The sequence below is a fragment of the Arvicola amphibius genome, chromosome 5 (assembly GCF_903992535.2).
Source record: "Arvicola amphibius chromosome 5, mArvAmp1.2, whole genome shotgun sequence".
In the NCBI taxonomy this organism is placed as follows: Eukaryota; Metazoa; Chordata; class Mammalia; order Rodentia; family Cricetidae; genus Arvicola; species Arvicola amphibius.
Genome location: NC_052051.1, coordinates 151,651,645 through 151,671,956, shown reverse-complemented (window position 1 = coordinate 151,671,956; position 20,312 = coordinate 151,651,645). Strand labels below are relative to the sequence as shown.

Below are 20,312 nucleotides of genomic sequence, written 5' to 3'. Positions count from 1 at the left end.
CTCTCTCTCTCTCTCTCTCTCTCTCTGTGTGTGTGTGTGTGTGTGTGTGTGTGTGTGTGTGTGTTTTATATAGAAGTGCCATTTAGACTGAGAACTCCACACTTATCTCTGCAATTTGACCAGCTATGACTTTCAGCACTAACCTCCGTCCACTGCCCAGAGAAACGCCTCTGTTGAGGTCTGAGACCTACACTAATCTCTGGGTAATAGGGATACGAATCTAGAAGGAAATCTGATACTATGTCTGTAGAGCAGAATAATCATTGTAAGTTTACCCCTGGGGCTTGTGAGCTTTCTATCAATGGTCTCTGGCCAGATTTACAGTACCAGACATGGGTGTCTTCCTGAGAAGACTTACATCCAATCAGAAAGTGGTCAGTTACCCTCAGCATTTGTATGACTGTTATTCCCAAGGGCATACCGTGCGAGGTTAGTTTTTACTGTTGCTCACATGATTTGTAGATGGATAAAACTGTTGATGGCTCTTCCCCCTCAGATGCCTACATAGCACTTCCTCATACTGTGCAAGCTACCAGAGGGAGGAAGCACCCTGGGCAGCACCAGTTTGATTTCTCTATGTCCTGTGATCAATACTGTGTAGTTTCTACAGCAGTAGGGGATTACCATTAAGTTCTGGCACAATACCAAGAGTTATGGCAATATCCTGTTATTCGGTGTGGGGTGTCTCTCGGACACCTCTGACCAGCAACTCGAGGGGTACGCCATACCTGGCCCTAGCTTTTTATTTGGCAGTCTGTGACTTCTGGCAGAATCTGCATGGGGTAGCTCCAACTGGAAATATTTACTATGAATATAGTTGGGAAGCTTCTAAACTACTAGGCTTGTGGGTACCATTTTCAAACATCTTCACTATTAGTCATCCCTTCCCCCAGCCCCTCCTCTGCCAAGACACACTATTTAGGTCACATAATTAAAAGCCCAATTGCATTTATCTTACAATAGAATAAAATATATCCAGATCCATGGAGTCTGAAAATTGCTGAAAACAGAGCAGGAGATTGAACTCACTCCATAGTGCTATTTTTTTCTTGGTTTGCTAAGATATCACGCTTACCCCCAGCCACCCTGTGTTTCGGATTACTTGTCGCCCTACTTATCATAATGTTTCATGAAAGAAAAAGCAAAGAGCCTTCAGCTCAAGAGAAGAAAGCACTACCTGGGGCTGGAGAGATGGCTCAGAGGTTAAGAGCACTTGCTGCTCTTGGAGAGGACCGATGTTTGCTTCCCAGCACCTACATGGTGCTTGACAACCAGCCATAACTCCAGTTCAGAGAATCAGACACTCTCTTCTGACTTCTATGAGCACCAGGCAGGCACATAGTACACATACAAACAGACAAAATACTCATACATGCACAACAATAAAGAAAAGGAAACACTAGCAAATAGATAAAACTGCATTCTTCATGCGGATGTGAGCTCCCCCCTGTCTCTTGCTGCCAGGTCATCTCCAGTGAGGCTGGAGAAAGATCATTAGTTCTAAACAGTAGTTTAAGGGCAGGAGGTTTATTATAATGCCCGTTGTGAGGGAGATACTAGGATACTCACTAACTTCTGATTCTACAACTCCCCCATGACCAAAGACACTGCTGAAAATTTCTGGGTGAGAGACCAAGTGGTTAATTCAGTTCATAGTGCATCTTACACACACACATGCGCGTGCATATGCACACACACACACATGCACACACACACACACACACACATACACACCGCCCCCCACTGTATGCAGCAGCCTCTGTTATTCCATGACTTTCAGAAATGTGAACTCTAATCAACTGCTTGAGGAAAGAATAGCTTATCACTAGTAGTGGTCCTTTGGTAGAAATACAGAATTTTAGCCCCACCCTAAACTAGTAGAATCCAAATCCAAGTTTTAAGAGAGTCCTGAGGTGAATCCCAGAATTCCAAGCCGTTGGTGTTGAGGAACACTGGATTCTAGTCCTCCCTCTCCCCTACTCTGTGCTCCAGACTTCCTCTCTGGTCCCTCCCATAACTGAGGTAGAACAAAGAAGACGGTGAACAGACCTTAAAGTATAATTGGTCATTTGGGGTCCGATGCATTTTAAATATTTTAAACTGTGTCAGTAAAGTTTCAATTTGTGCTGGCAGGGAAAAGGAACCAGGGCTACTTGGAATGGCTGTCACGGGGGGAGGGGCAAGAGGGGGGTCATAACTGTGCTAGGGAGCCACAGTCCAGGGTTCCCTCAATCTTTCTATTGTCATCTCAACGGCCCTGCTTCATGCCCTGTTGGCATCTCTCCTCTGTAGAGAGCAACAAAGAGTGGCTCCGTCCCTCCTGAGACTGTCCCGATAGATCTCTGAATGTGACTGTCCCTCCGGTCTCACGCTGATGTTATTAATTTTTAAAACAAACTTCCTGATTGAGGTTCTGGCTGCCTCTAAATTGTCTCCACAATGAGGCTGTGTACTAATTAACCCATAGAAACAATCAATGATGTACCTTTTTCAAGTTTCGCAGTGATTAGAATATGAAAATGAAGAGCACAATGGTGCAGATGTTTTAAAATCACAGCAGACAGCAATTAGTGACAGGAGAACCAGCTGCTTATCTCTCCAGATAAAGCCTCTTAATAGGGAATTACACTGGAGGCGTCATTACCCAGATGGATCACACATGATTTACGGGGGAGGTGGGGCAGCGCTCACTTTGATTTGTGAGCCAGGTTCTTGTCAAGCTACATGCTTACCTTCAGAAAGGTGAACTGGTGGCTGCGGTGGAGGTAGCCTCTACCTTGCCACCTATTAGCCCGAGTCAGAGCCCATGAACAGGGACCAAACAGCCTACAGAAACCACAGCACCTGCCTCCTAGAGTCAGGCCCTATTGTTTAGGGATGAACTCATTCAGCTGCCCCTGTGTGTTGGGAAGAATGAGGGCCAGGGGAGGGGGATAAGGATGAGTTTCAGGCTAGGGTTAGAAACCTCTAGAAAGAAAGGTTTCTGCTTCCCTGCTATGAGACTGTGTGTGTGTGTGTGTGTGTGTGTGTGTGTGTGTGTGTGTGTGTGTGTGTGTGTGGGGGGGAGTGGAGGTGGAGAGATCCACCCTATTTGTCAAATATATCTTAGCTTGTTTCCTTTCATTAGTGAGTTTAGTGTGTTTTCATGTTAATGGGCCTCTGAGATATTCTGAGCACTAAGAACTCTGAATAACCCACTACGGCGTTTTATAAAAGTCTATTTATAGATACTTGTTTTGGTCTCTCAGGTAAATAATTGGAATGGAATTGTTGGATCATGAGGTATATTTAGCCTTGACAGAAATTGCCAGAACATTTTCCCAATGTTTTCACCCTTTTAATGTCTTCCCTCGAGCAATGGATGAAAGTGTCAAGGGTTTCACATCCTTGCCTACACTTGCTGTTTGTCCTTTTTATCTTAGCCATCCCAGGAAGCAAGCGGGCATCTTCTTATGGTCTGGTTATTTATTCTCTGACAGCAAATAATGTTGAGAACATAAGTATGAATTCACCGGCCATTCCTCCTCAATTTCATTGCCCAAAATATTTCAATGAAAATATTTTGCACTTACTGGGCAAAGCAGGATTGCTTGATACGCTCATCAGATCTTCCACACCGCACCGTCTTTCGCTTTGCGTTGATGGGAGCCAGGCATCCTTGGTTTTGTTGCTGTTTTTCTCCACTTTGCTATAAATTGCCTGTCTGATTTATACGGCTGCTTTTAAATTTTTCTCCACACCTTTGGTTCGCACCAGTTTCTTTACAATACGCCTAGATAGGGTTTCTGTTTGTGTTTATTTTGCCTTCTTACCGACGTGAATTTGCATGCACTTTCCCTCCTCTCTCCTCCTTCGGATATTCTGAGGCTGTTAGATCTCTTTATGTTCTGCGTGTTGCTGAAGTGCTGGAGTGAAGCACTGCTATTATTCTCTCCCCAGCTCGCGACTTAGATGCTTTCTCCTGTGCTCTTTTCATGCTCGCTGAGCATCCGCAGTGCGCTGGAAGCTGCGAGGCCCCTACTTGATGCTTCCAGTGTAGCTTTATTCAGGTGCAGAGTTGACACCCGCCTATTTCCCTGTTCTTGTGATTGCTATGCTGACGCTTCCCATCTGGTTATCAGCGACCATGCAGCCATTCCTTTAAAGAGTCGAACAGTTTTGGAATGGTTATTTTAGTCTATTTTTCTTTTCCCAGTGGTGGGACATTTTTGCCTACCTCCTTGCTTATTCAATAGTGTATTGTATGCATGTGTGTGTGCATACATGTGTGTGTGTGAGTGTGTGTGTGTGTGTGTGTGTGTGTGTGTGTGTGCGCGCGCAAGTCAAGGTTGCAGGCTAGAGTTGGTATCAGGCTCTCTTATATTCTGCCATATTCCTTTGAAAGAGTATCAGTCAGGGAGCCCAGAGCTCGTCTGGCAGCCAGTGAGCCCGCAATCTTCTTGCCTTTACCTGGCACATTCATGGAGCTAAGGGTGAGCATGGTCACACCCACTGTGTTATGTGAGTGCTGGAGATGTGAACCTGGTCCCCATGGTTGTGATCCCAAGTCCTCTTACCCACTGAACTCCCACCCAGGCCCCCATTACTAACGCTCCTATCGTGTCCTAGATATTGTATTCATCCTGTATGATGCAGAGTCTACATGTTGTTTTTCTCTAAAGAGTTTCAGCCTTTGTTCTTGTAGGCAGCTAAAGCAAGATCCTGCTTATAATCCTTCTTAGAATTTCCCAAGGAGAAACTGAGTTAGTGCAGTTACAAAGAGTGTCACTTTGAAGATGGAAATAGGAAATACGGACATTTTACTAAAGCTTCTCCACCAGCTGGTAACAAGTTCAGCATCATCCTGCTTTGTGTGACCTCAGAACTTCACAGTCAACTTCAGTTGAGCATTGTATTTAGGTTCTTTTTCTCACGTGTGTATTAACGTTTGTCTAGATGAATTCTAGTAAGGTTTATAGAATTCCTATCTATGTAGTTTCCTCTCTGTGCCTAGCCCCTCAAACTTTTGATCCCTCATGAGTCTCAAAGTCTAACCTTTGTTTTATTTGCCTATTGAATGCCAGCCCTGGTCGCCACCTTCCTCTCTCCACCAGAAAAAAATTTCTCTTGCACAGAAAGCTGGGCACAGCTCGAGGCCTTGTGTTTCCCTCCCTGCACTCACAGCCCATGTTGTCTGCTACAACTGCAGGCGATGAGTTGGGTCAGTTCAGTTTTACACTTGTCCTCGTGGAAATATTGTAGCCAGTACTTGTTATTTCATCATGGCCAAAATCAAGTGAGTGGTAATTTTCAATAACGCAAAAAGATAATGTACGCAAAGGAGCTTACGGTCAGAGCCTGGGCCTTTGTGTGAGCTCTTTCCACCTCCAGGGATAGGGATGCGTTAATATATCGTTCAGGGCACCCAATTCACCGAGGACTGCTCTGATGGGAATCATACCCTGTTGACTTCTTAGGATAGCCCACAGACACTAGGGTGACAGGTCCAATTTATATAATTAAGGGAGCATTGAAAAGAAACTATTGCCTGCGTAATGACAATACCAGTTGACATGCCAATGCAGATAGGGGAAATCCCACAAGCTACAACCACTAGGCGAAGACAGAAATTAATGACTGCTGATAGAGGGGAAATCAGTCCTCAAGGGACAAGCCCCTGACCGGTTAGCCCTCACACACTTGTATATGAACAACACTTAGTGCACTCAGCAGGTTTTGTGTGTGTGTGTGTGTGTGTGCGTGTGTGTGTGTGTGCATGTGTGTGTGTGTGTGTGTCTTGCCAAATCCACTGGCTACAGTTCAAAAATGTTTTGGGAAAATTCAAGGACTTTGTGAAACACGTTAGGAAACCACTGGAATCAGTTTCTCCTGGCAATACTAGCGTCTCTCTGGTGCCTAAGCCAGGCACTGTCTTTGCTATAATCCAGGGTTCTGAACTCTATCTGCTCATTGGAGTTGCCTGAAAACTTTGAAGGAAGTGCTAGTAATTTGGGCTCACCACCAGAATGTTGGCATAATTGCCCCAGGTAGATCCCAGGTATGTTGTTTTTAACAAGGTTTCCTGTGTGAATTTAGCATACAGCTAAAGTTGGACACTTTTAATCTAAGCAGACAGTTTGTGGTTCCTTGTCTCCTCACTCGGCTCTTGCTTAAGTTTAAGCACTTGCTTCTAGACCCAGAAATGAAAAGTCAGGGCTCCTGAGAGCTTTGATGATTAGCCTGGATAAGAATCCCAGGATGGGAGGTCATGAACACCTGCATGCTCTCCCTTATGGGACGGTAATACTTTCTTCCTCCTATAAAGCTCACCCCCCGCACACACTCCTCCCTAAATCAAAAACGGTGTTAGGGTTTCTTGCCATGTAAGTCGCTGAGTTTGTGGAGCAAAACAGGAATGTTCGATGTTGCCAAATTGCATATCCTAACAGGCCTGTGATGGTTTGCTATGCATACTTACCCCTAGAAAGTTCTGTGAATGTCATAGAAACCACAGGCTAGCCTGTGTTAGAACATGTGATCAGGGCGTTTAAATTTGCGCATCAACATTATCTGGAGATCCTGTTAGAAGACCCCTTCCTTCCTCCCACCTGGAGAGACGGTGTTAGTGGGTCTGCAATGGGCCAAGCAATCTGGATTCATAACTGTTGCCTTAAGTGCTTCTGAGACAGTGACCCAACCCCATATCTGGAGAAGCACCAAATGCCAAGTTCAGAGATCAAGATTCTCCAGTGGCTTCCTATTTCCCTGTGCTGTAAATCAGCACATCTCAGAGACAGTAAATTCATACTACAGGTGTCATCGGAAACAGCAAGGACAAAGGCTACCAAAAGAGGAGTCTGTCTCTATGAATGCTGCTTTGATTTTTTTGATCCACCATATTTTTCTTTGGGTAAAAAAAAGAAAAGGAAAAGATTAGCTTTAGATAATTGTGAGATAAGGCTCAGGCACTCATTTTCTTTCCATTTTTAAAGAATTTTAAAGTAATGTATTTAAAAAAAGAAATAAACTTTTTAAAAAAGGAAAGTTGGCTTGTACAGAGTTTAAATGTGTATACTTTATATAAAAGATTTGGGGAAGGAACAGTCATTTTTCTTCCTTTTGGCAGTGCGCTTTGTCGACCTCTGTATGGGTAGAGTAAGGGCTCAGTTCTCAGTAAAGGAGATATCGGGGCTTTTGTATATATGTCATGTTATGACATATATGTTATATGTTATATGTGTTATGACTGACAGAGGAGGTATCTGTACTCCGTGGATGCGATCCATATAACCATCAGAACAGTAGGAGGCCTTCTCAGACACTTTATCAAGTGTCCTTTCTTGGTCCACCCTGCTTCTCTGCTCCTTGTCCGCAGCCCCAAGGAGTGAAGGCTTTAACGTATCATCCCCACTACTCCAGGTCCTTTACATCCTTCCCTTTGGCCATCCTCGTCTTTGATGGTTGGACCCACCTTGAAAGGTAAACTACCTGTGAGATGCTGGGAACAGCGGGCTAGGCTGTGGTCCAGTGGAAGACTATGCATGCCCTTCAGCAGGTCCCTGCCTACAAGAATACAGGCCCAGGCATTCCTGCCACACTGAAACCCCCATCTTTTTAGGTGCAGACCCTCCCCCATAGTAGAGCAAACTGGAAGCAAACAACAACATTTAAGAAAGAACTAGCAATACAAATCTCCTTAACGGGGGGTGGGAGAGGCTATCTTGCCGGAACTTAGGCCATAAGTTGAGGGGAAAGGGGTGTTTTATTTTTGTTTGGTCATCGCCGAATGTATCTCAGCCCTCCAGTTTCACTGTGAACCATTATGAAAGAGAAGATGAATGGTGTATTGTGTGGAGCTATATATTTTGTGATTGTAATAGGAACCTCAGCTAATAGTTAATTTATTTTTTATTTTGTACTTATTTTTATTTGAGCGTGTGAATCGCTGTATGTCACCAGTGCCCATGAAGGTCAGAAGGAGGTGTCAGCTCCCCTGCAGGTAGAGTTATAGGCCGTTTGTGAGCCATCTTACCCAGCAAGCAGTCTTAACCATTGAGCCATCCTTCCGGTCCCTCTTCTCTTAATTTATTAATTCAAAATACATCAGTAAACAGTTTTGTGTACTTGGCTTTGTAGTATGCCCTGGGGAGTATATGATACATAAAAAGATGGGAAATTTGTGTGTTTTCTTATCTGTCTGTCTGTTTGCTTGCTTGCTTTTACCCAAAAATGTTTACTGCCTTCCAGAAAGAGACAGGAGTGCATATGGATTAAATACCACAGGGCGTTGTAAGGACTGTGGTGGATGTGTTTTATGGAAGTCAGTGGAACATGCAGAAGAGAGAGTGAAGGAAATTGGGTGTAATTGTGTTTGAGGTGGTAACCGTGTTTGCAAGCAATATGTTGCAGCACCTCGCACATTAATCTCTTCATTGACAAAATGAAATATCCATAATAAAATGCACATTCTTCCATTCATTCAGTAAATGTTTATTGAGGGCCTGCTGTGTGCGGAGGCATTGTGATCGGCACCTTGTTGATATGTAATAAGCTAGAAAGGGAAGTGGGCATGTAATTCAATTATCATACAAATCAAACATACAAAAATTAGCGACAGCTAGTGCAACAAAGGTGACATGCATGTTACTAAAAAGCTTGAAGCCGGGGTATTTCTCCAAGGGTGAGAGACGTTGTTGAGACCGTTCTGCAGGAAGAAAGTGTTCATTGTGGACTCTGCTCGGGCTAAGGATCTGATGTGAGAACTGAGAACACTTGGCGAGGGTCACGGACCAAGTTTCCAGCCCTCAACTTCATCACAAAGCCCATTCATGCATGGACTCTAATTCCAGAGCTGGAGGCATGGGCGAGCTAGGTGTCTGGAGAAGACAGGCTCCCCCAAAATCCTGTGTGCGCAGATTGAAAACACCTTACTTTCTTTCACTCTCAGAAAGGCCACAGGATGTGTTACACAGCATCCTAAAACAGTAGAAAACATAGCATCCCTGATCCACCTTTCAGCCTGGGGTATAGTGAGAGGCCACAACCGAAATGGAGTATCAAACCCCTGATTCATAGGAGATGAGTGAGTAATATGTAATATTCTATCCCCATCTTAAATTTGTATATTGTTATAGAAACTGGGATATATCTTATGTCCGCAGCAATAATCCCTCGTAGACAGCATCCAGTGACAGAGTTTACTCTGTGTACATCGATGCTAATGCTGCCAATACTACAAAGTGTAAGACAGCAAAAACAAACTTTTTTACTGGTTGTGTATCGGCTTGATGTGGGGAGATGATCCCACTTGGAAAACTAGACAGTGTGGCCACATAAACATAAAAAGATTTCATGAAGTCGCAGTGGCAACGTGTTTCTCTGGAGATTCCCAGAGTTAGTGGAGGCAAGAGCCATTGAGTTAGGGCACTGACTTTTTACCTACAATACTCGGGCCACCTGAGCCTTGTCTTAAGGGCATCATCAGGAATGGTTTCAGCTGGAACATTCAGATCTGTAGTATCGATGACAATAGGATAAAACAATAGAAAGTATATAGGTAAGCGCATAGGTGATGAATTGATAAACAATAGATAATAAAGGAGGCTGATATATAGATATCAGACTGATAGACACTGCAGGATAAAACTGCCAAATTTTCTACACCGCACTTTTCTTAGAGTAAATGAGACAAGACAGACGTTTGCTTCAATCTACTGATCTTCTCCCTTCTGTAACAAATCGGAAACTGATCTGTCCTGTAGGTTTGCCATTTGCATAGGGGAAATACAATTGCCAGGCTACAGGAAAGGTGGTTTGGAAGGATCACAGTGTGTTCCTGGAGACTTTCCTTAAAGAGCTGCTGTAACTGTTTAATAGGGGCTCGCAGCTCCTGCAGCATGCTAGCCCTCAAACCCAAAGGCATGCCCATCGACAAAGATGGGGATTCTTCCTGCGTGTTTCTCCTCTCGCATGTCTTCTGCATGCTCTGGATGTGAGCAGCTTTCACTTGCTGAACTCAGTGGAGCTTGCATTCAAAGACACCGAGCCCTGTGCTGTGCAGTCCACACTAAAGCAAGCAGGGAAGCAGGAGAGGGGAATGCTGTACTTCTGAGGGGAAGTGGGGACAAGTAAGAGACAGCCTGAATTAGGCAAAGGAGCACACAAGGGAGAGGTCAGGCTCTTGCAGACTCTGCTGGATTCTCCAGTCCCTAAATGTCCTCCTCATAAGATTCTAGCCCAGAGGCCTTGGGTGGACTCCATCCACTTTCCATATAGTTCTCAGACTTTTTGAAACCAAGTTCTTTAGAGGGGAAAGACAGCACCGAAAGCATCCTTGTTAATGTCCAATCCAGTGTATCCTTAGTACCATAATTGAGAAAATCTCTCTCTCTCTCTCTCTCTCTCTCTCTCTCTCTCTCTCTCACACACACACACACACACACACACACACACACATACACACACACACAGTCTAAAGTTTGGGAAAATATTAGCATAATCACTTATCAAATTTTAAAATAATTAAGCTTCTAGGCAATAAACTTTAAGGAGTGCCAACCCGCTCATTTTTGTTTCTCTCTTCCTCCCCACTCTGCCCACCTTCAGGCTTACGAGAGGCCCCAGAAGCACTCAGCGCTTCACTATGACCCAGGCCTCTCACAGGGCTTCACCAGTGACACCTTAAAACCAAAGCACCAGCAAAAAAGCAGCAGCCAGAACCACATGGACTGGTCCACCAACTCTGACAGTGGACCCGCCACTCAGAATTGCTTCATTAGTCCAGAGTCTGGCAGAGACACCGCAAGCACCAGCAAGATCCCAGCTCTTGAACCCGTGGCTTCCTTTGCAAAGGCCCAGAGTAAGAAAGGCAATACAGGGAACACCCGGAGTCAGTTGTCCAGCAGCAGCAAAGATCTTCTCTTGGGGAATGTGGTACCATCTCCCAGCAGCCACAGCTCCCCAGCGCCCACTAGCAACTCTGCTGAGTGCAATGGACTCCAGCCATTGGGAGATCAAGATGGAGGAGGAACAAAGGAGCTCCCAGAAGCACCCACTATAGGTAGCAAGAAAAAGTCCAATAAAAAGGATGTGATCAGTCAAACCATACCAAACTCAGATTTGGATTGGGTCAAAAGTGCCCAGAAAACATTTGAAAACACAGAAGGGAAAAGAGAGGGTTACTCTGCAGAGAATACTCAAGAGGCATCCCCGAGCCGGCAGAGTATCAGCACCGGCAGTAATCCTGAAAATGATTCCAGTCATGTCCGGATTACTATCCCCATAAAGACACCTTCTCTGGATCCAACCAACCATAAGAGGAAAAAGAGGCAGTCCATTAAGGCTGTGGTGGAAAAAATCATCCCGGAGAAAGCACTGGCTTCCGGGATTGCTATGAGCAGTGAAGTCGTTAGCAGGATCCTTTCCAACTCGGAGGGAAGCAAGAAAGAGACTCGCGTCCCCAAGTTAGGAAAGATGGTTGAGAATGAGTCCCCCTCGGCTGGCCTGGAAACAGGTGGCAATACTGAGAAAACTGTCCCTGGAGGTGTGTCCAAGCAGAGAAAACCACCCATGGTTATGACGTCACCAACACGCACAGAGCACTCTCCGTCTGGAAAGCTGCCTGAAATCCAGCACCCCAAGTTTGCTGCAAAGAGGAGGTGTAGCAAAGCAAAACCCCCGGCTATGCTGCGGGAGGCCGTCTTAGCTACCGCTGACAAACTGATGGTGGAGCCACCGTCTGCTTACCCCATTACCCCTTCCAGCCCTCTCTACACCAACACCGATAGTCTGACTGTCATCACACCAGTTAAAAAGAAGCGGGGACGACCAAAGAAGCAGCCTCTGCTCACGGTGGAGACCATCCATGAAGGGACTTCCACTAGCCCGGTTAGTCCTATCAGCAGAGAGTTTCCTGGCACCAAGAAGCGAAAGAGGCGGCGCAATCTGGCTAAGTTGGCCCAGTTAGTGCCGGGAGAGGACAAACCTATGAGTGAGATGAAATTTCACAAAAAGGTTGGAAAGCTTGGTGTGTTGGATAAGAAGACCATCAAAACGATCAATAAGATGAAGACCCTCAAGAGGAAAAACATTTTAAATCAGATCTTGTCCTGTTCCAGCAGCGTGGCCCTAAAGGCCAAAGCTCCCCCAGAGACCAGTCCTGGGGCAGCATCATCGATTGAAAGCAAATTGGGCAAGCAGATTAATGTCAGCAAGAGAGGGACCATCTACATTGGCAAGAAGAGGGGCAGGAAACCAAGAACAGAGCTGCCTCCCCCATCCGAAGAACCCAAAACAGCCATCAAGCACCCCAGGCCTGTTTCTAGCCAGCCGGATGTTCCAGCCGTGCCTTCCAACTTTCAGTCACTTGTGGCTTCTTCACCAGCAGCTATGCACCCCCTTTCAACACAGTTAGGGGGGTCCAATGGCAACCTGAGCCCCGCCAGCACTGAAACCAATTTTTCAGAATTGAAAACTATGCCAAACCTCCAGCCCATCAGTGCTCTTCCAACCAAAACCCAGAAGGGAATCCATAGTGGAACCTGGAAGCTCTCTCCACCCAGGCTGATGGCCAACTCTCCTTCACACCTTTGCGAGATTAGCTCACTGAAGGAGATCACCTTGTCTCCTGTGAGTGAGTCCCACAGTGAGGAGACCATCCCGAGCGACAGTGGCATCGGGACAGACAACAACAGCACCTCTGACCAAGCAGAGAAGAGTTCAGAGTCCCGACGGAGGTACTCTTTCGACTTCTGTGCCCTGGACAACCCGGAGGCCATTCCGTCCGACACCAGCACAAAGAACCGGCACGGCCACCGGCAGAAGCATCTCATTGTGGACACGTTTCTGGCCCATGAGAGCCTCAAGAAGCCAAAGCACAAGAGGAAAAGGAAAAGCCTGCAGAACCGCGACGATCTCCAGTTTCTGGCTGAGCTGGAAGAGCTCATCACCAAATTTCAAGTGTTCAGGATTTCCCACCGGGGCTACACTTTTTACCACGAGAACCCATACCCCAGCATCTTTAGGATCAACTTTGATCACTATTACCCGGTGCCATATATCCAGTATGACCCATTGCTCTATCTTCGTAGGACTTCAGATTTGAAGTCAAAGAAGAAGCGTGGTAGGCCTGCAAAAACCAATGACACCATGACAAAGGTGCCTTTTTTACAGGGGTTCAGCTACCCTATTCCCAGTGGAAGTTACTATGCACCCTATGGAATGCCTTACACATCAATGCCTATGATGAACCTCGGTTACTACGGTCAGTATCCAGCTCCTCTGTACCTTTCGCACACGCTTGGAGCAGCGTCCCCCTTCATGAGGCCAACGGTGCCACCACCTCAGTTCCACACAGGTTCCCATGTAAAGATGTCTGGGGCAACAAAACACAAAGCCAAGCACGGAGTACACTTGCAGGGAACGGTAGGCATAGGCCTCGGTGACATCCAGCCATCCCTGAACCCTCCCAAGGTGGGCGGGGCCGCTCTGTCTAGCAGTCGGCTCCACAAGAGGAAACATAAACACAAGCATAAGCACAAGGAGGACCGAATCCTAGGGACCCACGACAATCTGAGTGGTCTCTTTGCAGGCAAAGCGACAGGCTTCTCCAGCCACCTCCTGAGTGAGCGGCTGAGCAGTGCAGAAAAGGAGCTCCCGTTGGTGAGCGAGAAGACCAAGCATAAGGAGAGACAGAAGCACCAGCATGGTGACACCGGCCACAAGGTTTCAAAGAGCAGCTTTGAAGTGGACACCCTGTCCACCCTGTCACTTTCTGATGCCCAGCATTGGACACAGGCTAAGGACAAAGGTGACTTGAGCAGCGAGCCCGTGGACTCGTGTGCTAAAAGGTACTCTGGTGGGGACGGCAGTGGCACAAGAGCAGAGAGTCTGGATGTGTTCAGTGAAATGAATCCTTCCGGTGACAAGTGGGAGAGTGACCTGTGTGGGAGCAAGAGGAGGAGCTTCGAAGGCTTTGGGACATACAGGGAAAAGGACATCCAAGCCTTCAAGATGAGCCGCAAGGAGAGAAGTTCCTATGAATCCTCCATGTCTCCAGGTAAGACCACAGTTTTCTCTAGACTTGGGTTGCCCAGTTGCTTAAGTCCTGGCCTTTGCAATGTGAACACCAGTCACCCTGGGCACCTAGCATTCACTGTTTTACAAAAGGGGCAGAGCTAAATGCAAATAGGTCACCTTGCATGTTTGAATGTGCTCGGTATTCCATATACTGTTTACATGGTGTTGGCTTTCTGTTCCCCCAAAGCCAGTGCAGAGAGACAGCCCTTAGTAACTATCCAAGTGACAGACATAAGTGCTACAATTGTCATTTTGTTCTTGCTGTTTTGGTTTGGTTCAGTTTTTTTGAGACAGGGTTTTCTCTGTGTAGCCCTTGCTGTCCTGGAACTTACTCTGTAGTCCAGGTCAGCCTAAAATTCAGAGATCCTTCTGCCTTTGCCACCCAAGTGCTGGGACTAAAGCCGTGTGCCACCACTGCCTAGTTTACAATTGTACTTTTTAGTAAAGATCCTGATTACAAGGTACAGTTTGCTAGTTGAAACTCTAAAACCCACTAGACTATCAACAAAATCTTAAGAATGCCAAGGCTGAAAGAGTGCCATTGAGTGCATGTGCCATGCCGTTGGTAGAAGTCACCTATCTTAGGTGATGAGTCTACCACAAAGTGATTGGAAGCTAATGATCAGAGAATCCTAAGGTTTAACCAATCAGGGAGCCCCAGTCCTAAACCATATTGTGGATTCTTCACCAAGAGCTTTGGACAGGCTGCCACAGTCAGGATCCCAAAGTGAAGCCTAGACTACATTCACAATCTTGCTTCCACGTACTAAATGGAAGAGGCTAGGAGAAAGGTACTTTGTCCCTCCTTTACAAACAGAGCCATATCCCTGCGATTTTTAGCACACCCACTAAATTGGGATTTTTACTCACTGATGTCTAAACGGATATGTTCATTACTAACGGAAAACTCTCACTGTCAGTTCCTGGCAGAATCTCTTTGCTAACCTCCCAGTCCACACAACTCCTTTCCTGCCATGGAGTTTTACAATTTGGCAAACATATCTATGCTTCCCTGTTCATATAGTGCATAAATGTCAAGACTCTGAAGAGTACATAATTACTTGGAAAATAGTAGAAATATCTTTAATGAGAAATGAAAGAGATTAAAAGAATATCTTGCAGGCAGTATTCTGTTGTCCCCAAATGGTGTGAAAAACTCTGGCCAAACCCTGGTTTTAAAGAACTCATTGCACTCTGTGAAGATGTGGATATAATATTTTCTTTCTGTTTATGGCGCATGATTCTCACTTGCCCTCTGTCTTCCTGGGGAGTCCACAGTTAGTGACTGAAAATGGGCTATTCAAAAGGAATGAAATATTGTTTCTAGACCAACAAATCTCAGTTAAAAGTGACTAATGATTGCATCAGGTTTCTGTTTGTGAGTTATTGTAGTAGTAGATTGTCTTCTTCATGGAAGGAGAAAATTCATAGTTATGTCTCCTGGATTTGGTGACAATGGTGAAGGTTCCAATGGTCCATATATCCTGCATGCCCAGAGAAGCTCTGCTTTGCCATTTCTCATTCAGAGACATCTTTGAAGGTACCTGGTTTCTTGAAGAGCCTAGATGGAGCCCATCTGGTATAGGGTACAGTATTAACCATGGACATGGAAAATTTTGGTATCTTCCAGCAGTATAGCACTGATCTGCTCATCCGTCACTCAAAGAAGAGGACCAGAATCCTCATGTATAATGTGATTTGAGTCCCTGAAGTTGTTTTCTATACATTCCTTGATAGAATGTTGTATGCAGACCTAGCGTATAGATACACATTAAGTATTGTTTATCCAAAATGCTTGAGACCAGAATATTTTCAATTTCAGGGTTTTTTTATTTTCAAATATTTGCATTTAAATAATGATATATCTTGGGGATAATAATGAGGTCTAAACACAAACTTCATTTATATTTCATATGTAGCATATACACATAGCCTGACAATAATTTTATATAACCTTTTAAGAATGTTTTTTTTTTGTGGGAAATTGCATTTATAGTATGGGGATTTTTCTAATTGTGTCATATTGGTATTTAAAATGATTTGGGTTTTGGAGTATTTTAGATTCTGCTTTTTCACATAAATTATGCTTATTTCTCATTGAGAAATATAAACACAGGATTCAGAGAGAGCAGTGTCTGACCTGTCCACGGTCACACAGCTGTCAGTTCTGTTGCTAAGCAAGCCTGGCTTTTGTCTACCCCAGTGGAGTGCCGCCATAGCTAATGTACTGGCTAGGGGCAAGTCCAGAACACAAGACCTGTTTCCAAGCTGAATGTCCCCATGTGTCACAATTGCCTTCCAAATCTCATCCATCCCCCAGTGGCATTCCCTTTGCAAAGATGTTGCTGTCCAATGATCACATGACAATTGCGGAAGAAAACAATGAAGGGAAGAATGAATTGTTGTTTCATGTAGTCTCCGACTTGTGAAGGGTCCCTCATTGCTCCCCTTCTAAACATGGTGTTTTTCTCTGAGGCGTTTTGCCACTGCTCTGTGTCCATCTCTGGCTAGTTATCTGACTAAGGCTCCCCACCCCAACTCATTAATGAATCAAAATCACTGATGGCTTCTATGCCTAAGTCAATTATATTTGATGTCTCTGCTCATCTTGCTGAATAGTCCTTCCCTTTCATCTCTTGACCTGCCTATGCCTGTGTCCCAAATGCCCTCTCTATTTCTGCATCCCAAGGCATCAGGCAAAATATGTCCTTGGCTATACTCAAAAAACTGTCTAGCGGGTACCTTGCTTGATGTGAAATTTTCCAAAAAATGCGTGAAGTCCCATGAAAAGCTATGAGGCACGCAAGGTGAAGGGGAGGGGAGAGCGCCGTGAAGAGCTTCCAGAAACTGTATTCAAGTGGAGGTTTGGGTTGAACTGGACAACACAGACACTCAAGATGGGAAACACCTGCGCTTTCCGCAGCTTCCCTTGCTGCCCCCTTTGGTACTCTATGCTGGACTCATTTCCTCGCCCTCTGAACGTCCCATTTCACACGGGAAATTCTTCTCTAAAATAGATACAGCCCCTCTACCGTTGTTGTTCTATAGCCTACTGAGGACCAGATTTAGGAGCTTATTGGAAAGAGAGTTTTTATGCCCTCCCTGAGATCAGAGCTGTTGAGAGGCACCATATAAATGTAAGTCGTTACCATTATGGAGAAAGGAATTAGAGACCCCATTTAGCAAAGGCAGCGGTTGCACACTCCGTTTCCTCCTTCCTGCTTGGCAAATCCTTCATTCCCCATACCCTGGCTCAGCCAAGGATCTCATTGTCTCACGAGCTCCCTCACAACACGCTCAGCTTATAGTTGCGCAAGTCCTTCCTTGTTTTACTTCTTTCTCTCCCTCCACACCTTCAGTTCAGAAGGCGGTGACTCTCTAGGCCCGTTTTCTAGATGTATGCCATCTGCTAAATCGTCATTCTTTAAAATGCTTGATTTGTGTCAAAAATGCACAAAATGTGTCAAAAGTGGAAAGAGACAGTCTCGGATTGGAACTTATCAGCAATATTTGAGTCTCTCTGCCACAAGGCAGCACTGTCCCCCTCGTGTGCATAGGCTTCCAGAGGAGCAAACCTGTCCAGAGTCGGCAACACATAGTCAGAATGCTGCCGCGTGCCTTCTAAGCCGAGTCCCTGTAGGTGGTGGAAGAAGTCTCCTGTGTGAGTCAAGGTGCTCCCTCTTCAGATTGCGTGGAATCAATCATTGCACATTTTGACTTAAAATTCTGCTACGTATGAGACATCACAACTGAACCTGCTCTCTAGGCTCCTCTCAAATCATGGAAAAGCAGTAACAGTCTATTTACATATGGTACCTCTTAGTTCAATGCCATCATTAGATAAGGAAGCCAGCCTTCATCCCCAAACATCATGGTGAATGGAGGCTGAGAATTAATCCTGAGTTCACCTCCCAGATATCAGGATCCTCCCACATAGGTAGCCAGATTTCCCAGAGCCTGGCCCTCCCCACTCCTCCTGGTGGCTTCTGTCTTGCTTTTTGCCAGCTCCTCTTATCAGCACTGCAGGGCATTTGGAGAGGCAGAATCTGCTGTCACTCATCGCCAAGACAGGGGTACCCATGCCAGAGCAGCATGAAAACCCCTCCAAGCAGTTATCCAGAACAAGGAGCTGGTCGTGTGAACGAGATGTCAGGAAAGCCTTACAAAAGAAGCCTGCAAGGACTGCAGAAGAGGCTTGGGAGGGAGAAGGACACTCGTGGGAGGAAGAAGTACAGACCGTAAGAAAGGACAGTACTAAATGGAGACCGGGTGAAGTGTAATTTGTGTTACCTTAACCCAAACTAAATGGCATGTCCTCCTGCAGGAAGAGATGAAAGGTTAATTAAGTATAGCTTGGATGGGATTGCCAATGCCTATCCAAATGTCACCCCTTACTCTACCACCTCACCAGGGCCCCTTCTGCTTGTTCCCTCAGCTTCTCACGTGGGCCTGTAATAGTAAAGGTTCTGACTAAGCTTCAGCCTAGGAGTCTAGGTGAAATTTGAATATGAACACAAACTCAGCAACAGGCAATTTGGAAGAAAAATACTAAAATATTAGTCAAAACTGTAGTGTGGAGAGTGGCAGGCTGCATTCCCACCTGGCTCCTGGCCGCACAAAATATTGTCTCTTCAATGAAGTTTCAATGAAGTCCATGAATTACTCCACGAGCCTCACTTCAGGCATTTGGCCTCACCTCTTTAGAAAGGTTAAGCTCCTCCCACCAGGTTCCACTGACAAATGAACTTGCTCCTGATGCAGGCTGAAGTGACAAGCACACTAATGTGACCAATTATTGGGGGACAGACAGAGAATGTTTAGACTCTGAATTTTAAAATCTTAATGGAGATTAAACACTTAGTTTGGCTGTTGTGTATACAGACTTAAAAAGATCGAGTGTCTTATCCAATAGTGTGTATCTAATTGTTTGGTCCCCAGGTCATCTCAGGGGACACATGTTTCGGAGTAGAAGCAACCCTGATAAGAGTCATTTTATTTCAATTCTTCGTCTTAACCCTTGCACCTACTTATTTTATTTATCCTCCCAAGGTTTTGCCTAAATGTTGCTTTTTGAAAACCAAGAATTGATCAAATTTAATATTGTAATATAACTAACTGGCAACAATTGAAAAAAAAATAAAACTTAGGTGCATAACATCTCTTTTGTAGCCCAGCAATCAGGCAGCAACGGTGCCTTGAGAACATGATGCTCCTGGGCCATTTATCTTCCCACAGTTGGCAGACGCCCTCCTGTCCTGTCAGACGTTTTATGCATAGGTTGTGGGATTAGGGAGTTATGCAGACCCACGTGTGGGTACAAAGAAGTTAAAATAGCCATAGACACGGCACTAAAGCCCCATGGAGCCGTTGTTGGCTAGAGAAATCAGTACAGTGCACCTTCCAAAGACAAGAGAAGCAGCCACTCGAAGACTCTAAAACAAGACCTTTTTCCTCTTGGACGTGAGCAAGTAGGACTGAAGACTTGCTAGGACTGTGGCCTGGCATTGAGACACCTAGCAGTTAATGCAGATGGACAAAGTCTCTGGGAAAATGGCTAAGACAAGACAACAGTATTTAGTGCTCAGAATGCCCTGGGCAGTGGTGTCACGTGCCTTTATTCTAGCGCTTGGGAGGCAGAGGCAGGTGGATCTCTGAGCTTGAGGCCAGCTTCCTCTACAGAGTGATTTTTCAGGACAACCAGGGCTATGAAAAAAAAGCTCTGTCTTGAAAAACAAAAAAAGAGGAAAAAAAGAATGCACTATACATTTTGGTATAATTCTAGGAAGAATTTTAAAATGATTGGCTCAAAAGCTTTGCTACCAGGGAGTTTATGGGTCAGGGGCTCCTCTAGAAGAGGAAAGAACACAACTATAAGGCACCATGTTGTAAAGCAAACCAAAAGTTCCATGGGAAAGATGTGAACAGAACAAAATAACAACAGGGGGCTGTCCACCTGAGGCGAGACTGCTCTGTGCTCTCACTAGAGGAAGGAGAGGTCAGTGGAGGGCATATTCCTTTACCATCTTAGATGGGTTTCATAGTGTGGTCATATTCCTGGTGATATGTGAGCAAACACATTCTATTCACTCTCACTATGAGTCCGAGGACAGACCAAAGTAGGACTATCACCAGAGCCCACCTTGGTGATCTCATCAATGAGATTTTTTAAGTTATGGTAAAGATTATGGGTGAAAAGTTATTTGCAGAGGCAGAAATGACTCGAACACAGCCACATCTACAAAGCCTACCCCAGAATG

General features: G+C 45.3%; 1 protein-coding gene across 1 annotated transcript in view; it reads left to right on the top strand.

The window, feature by feature from the left end:
• Setbp1 (SET binding protein 1) overlaps nt 1-20,312 on the top strand; it is a 321,531-nt gene that overhangs the window by 204,178 nt on the left and 97,041 nt on the right. Inside the window, exon 3 of the mRNA XM_038332182.1 lies at nt 10,585-14,035. Coding sequence (XP_038188110.1) covers nt 10,585-14,035 — 3,451 coding nt within the window. The remainder of the gene's footprint in view (nt 1-10,584; nt 14,036-20,312) is intronic.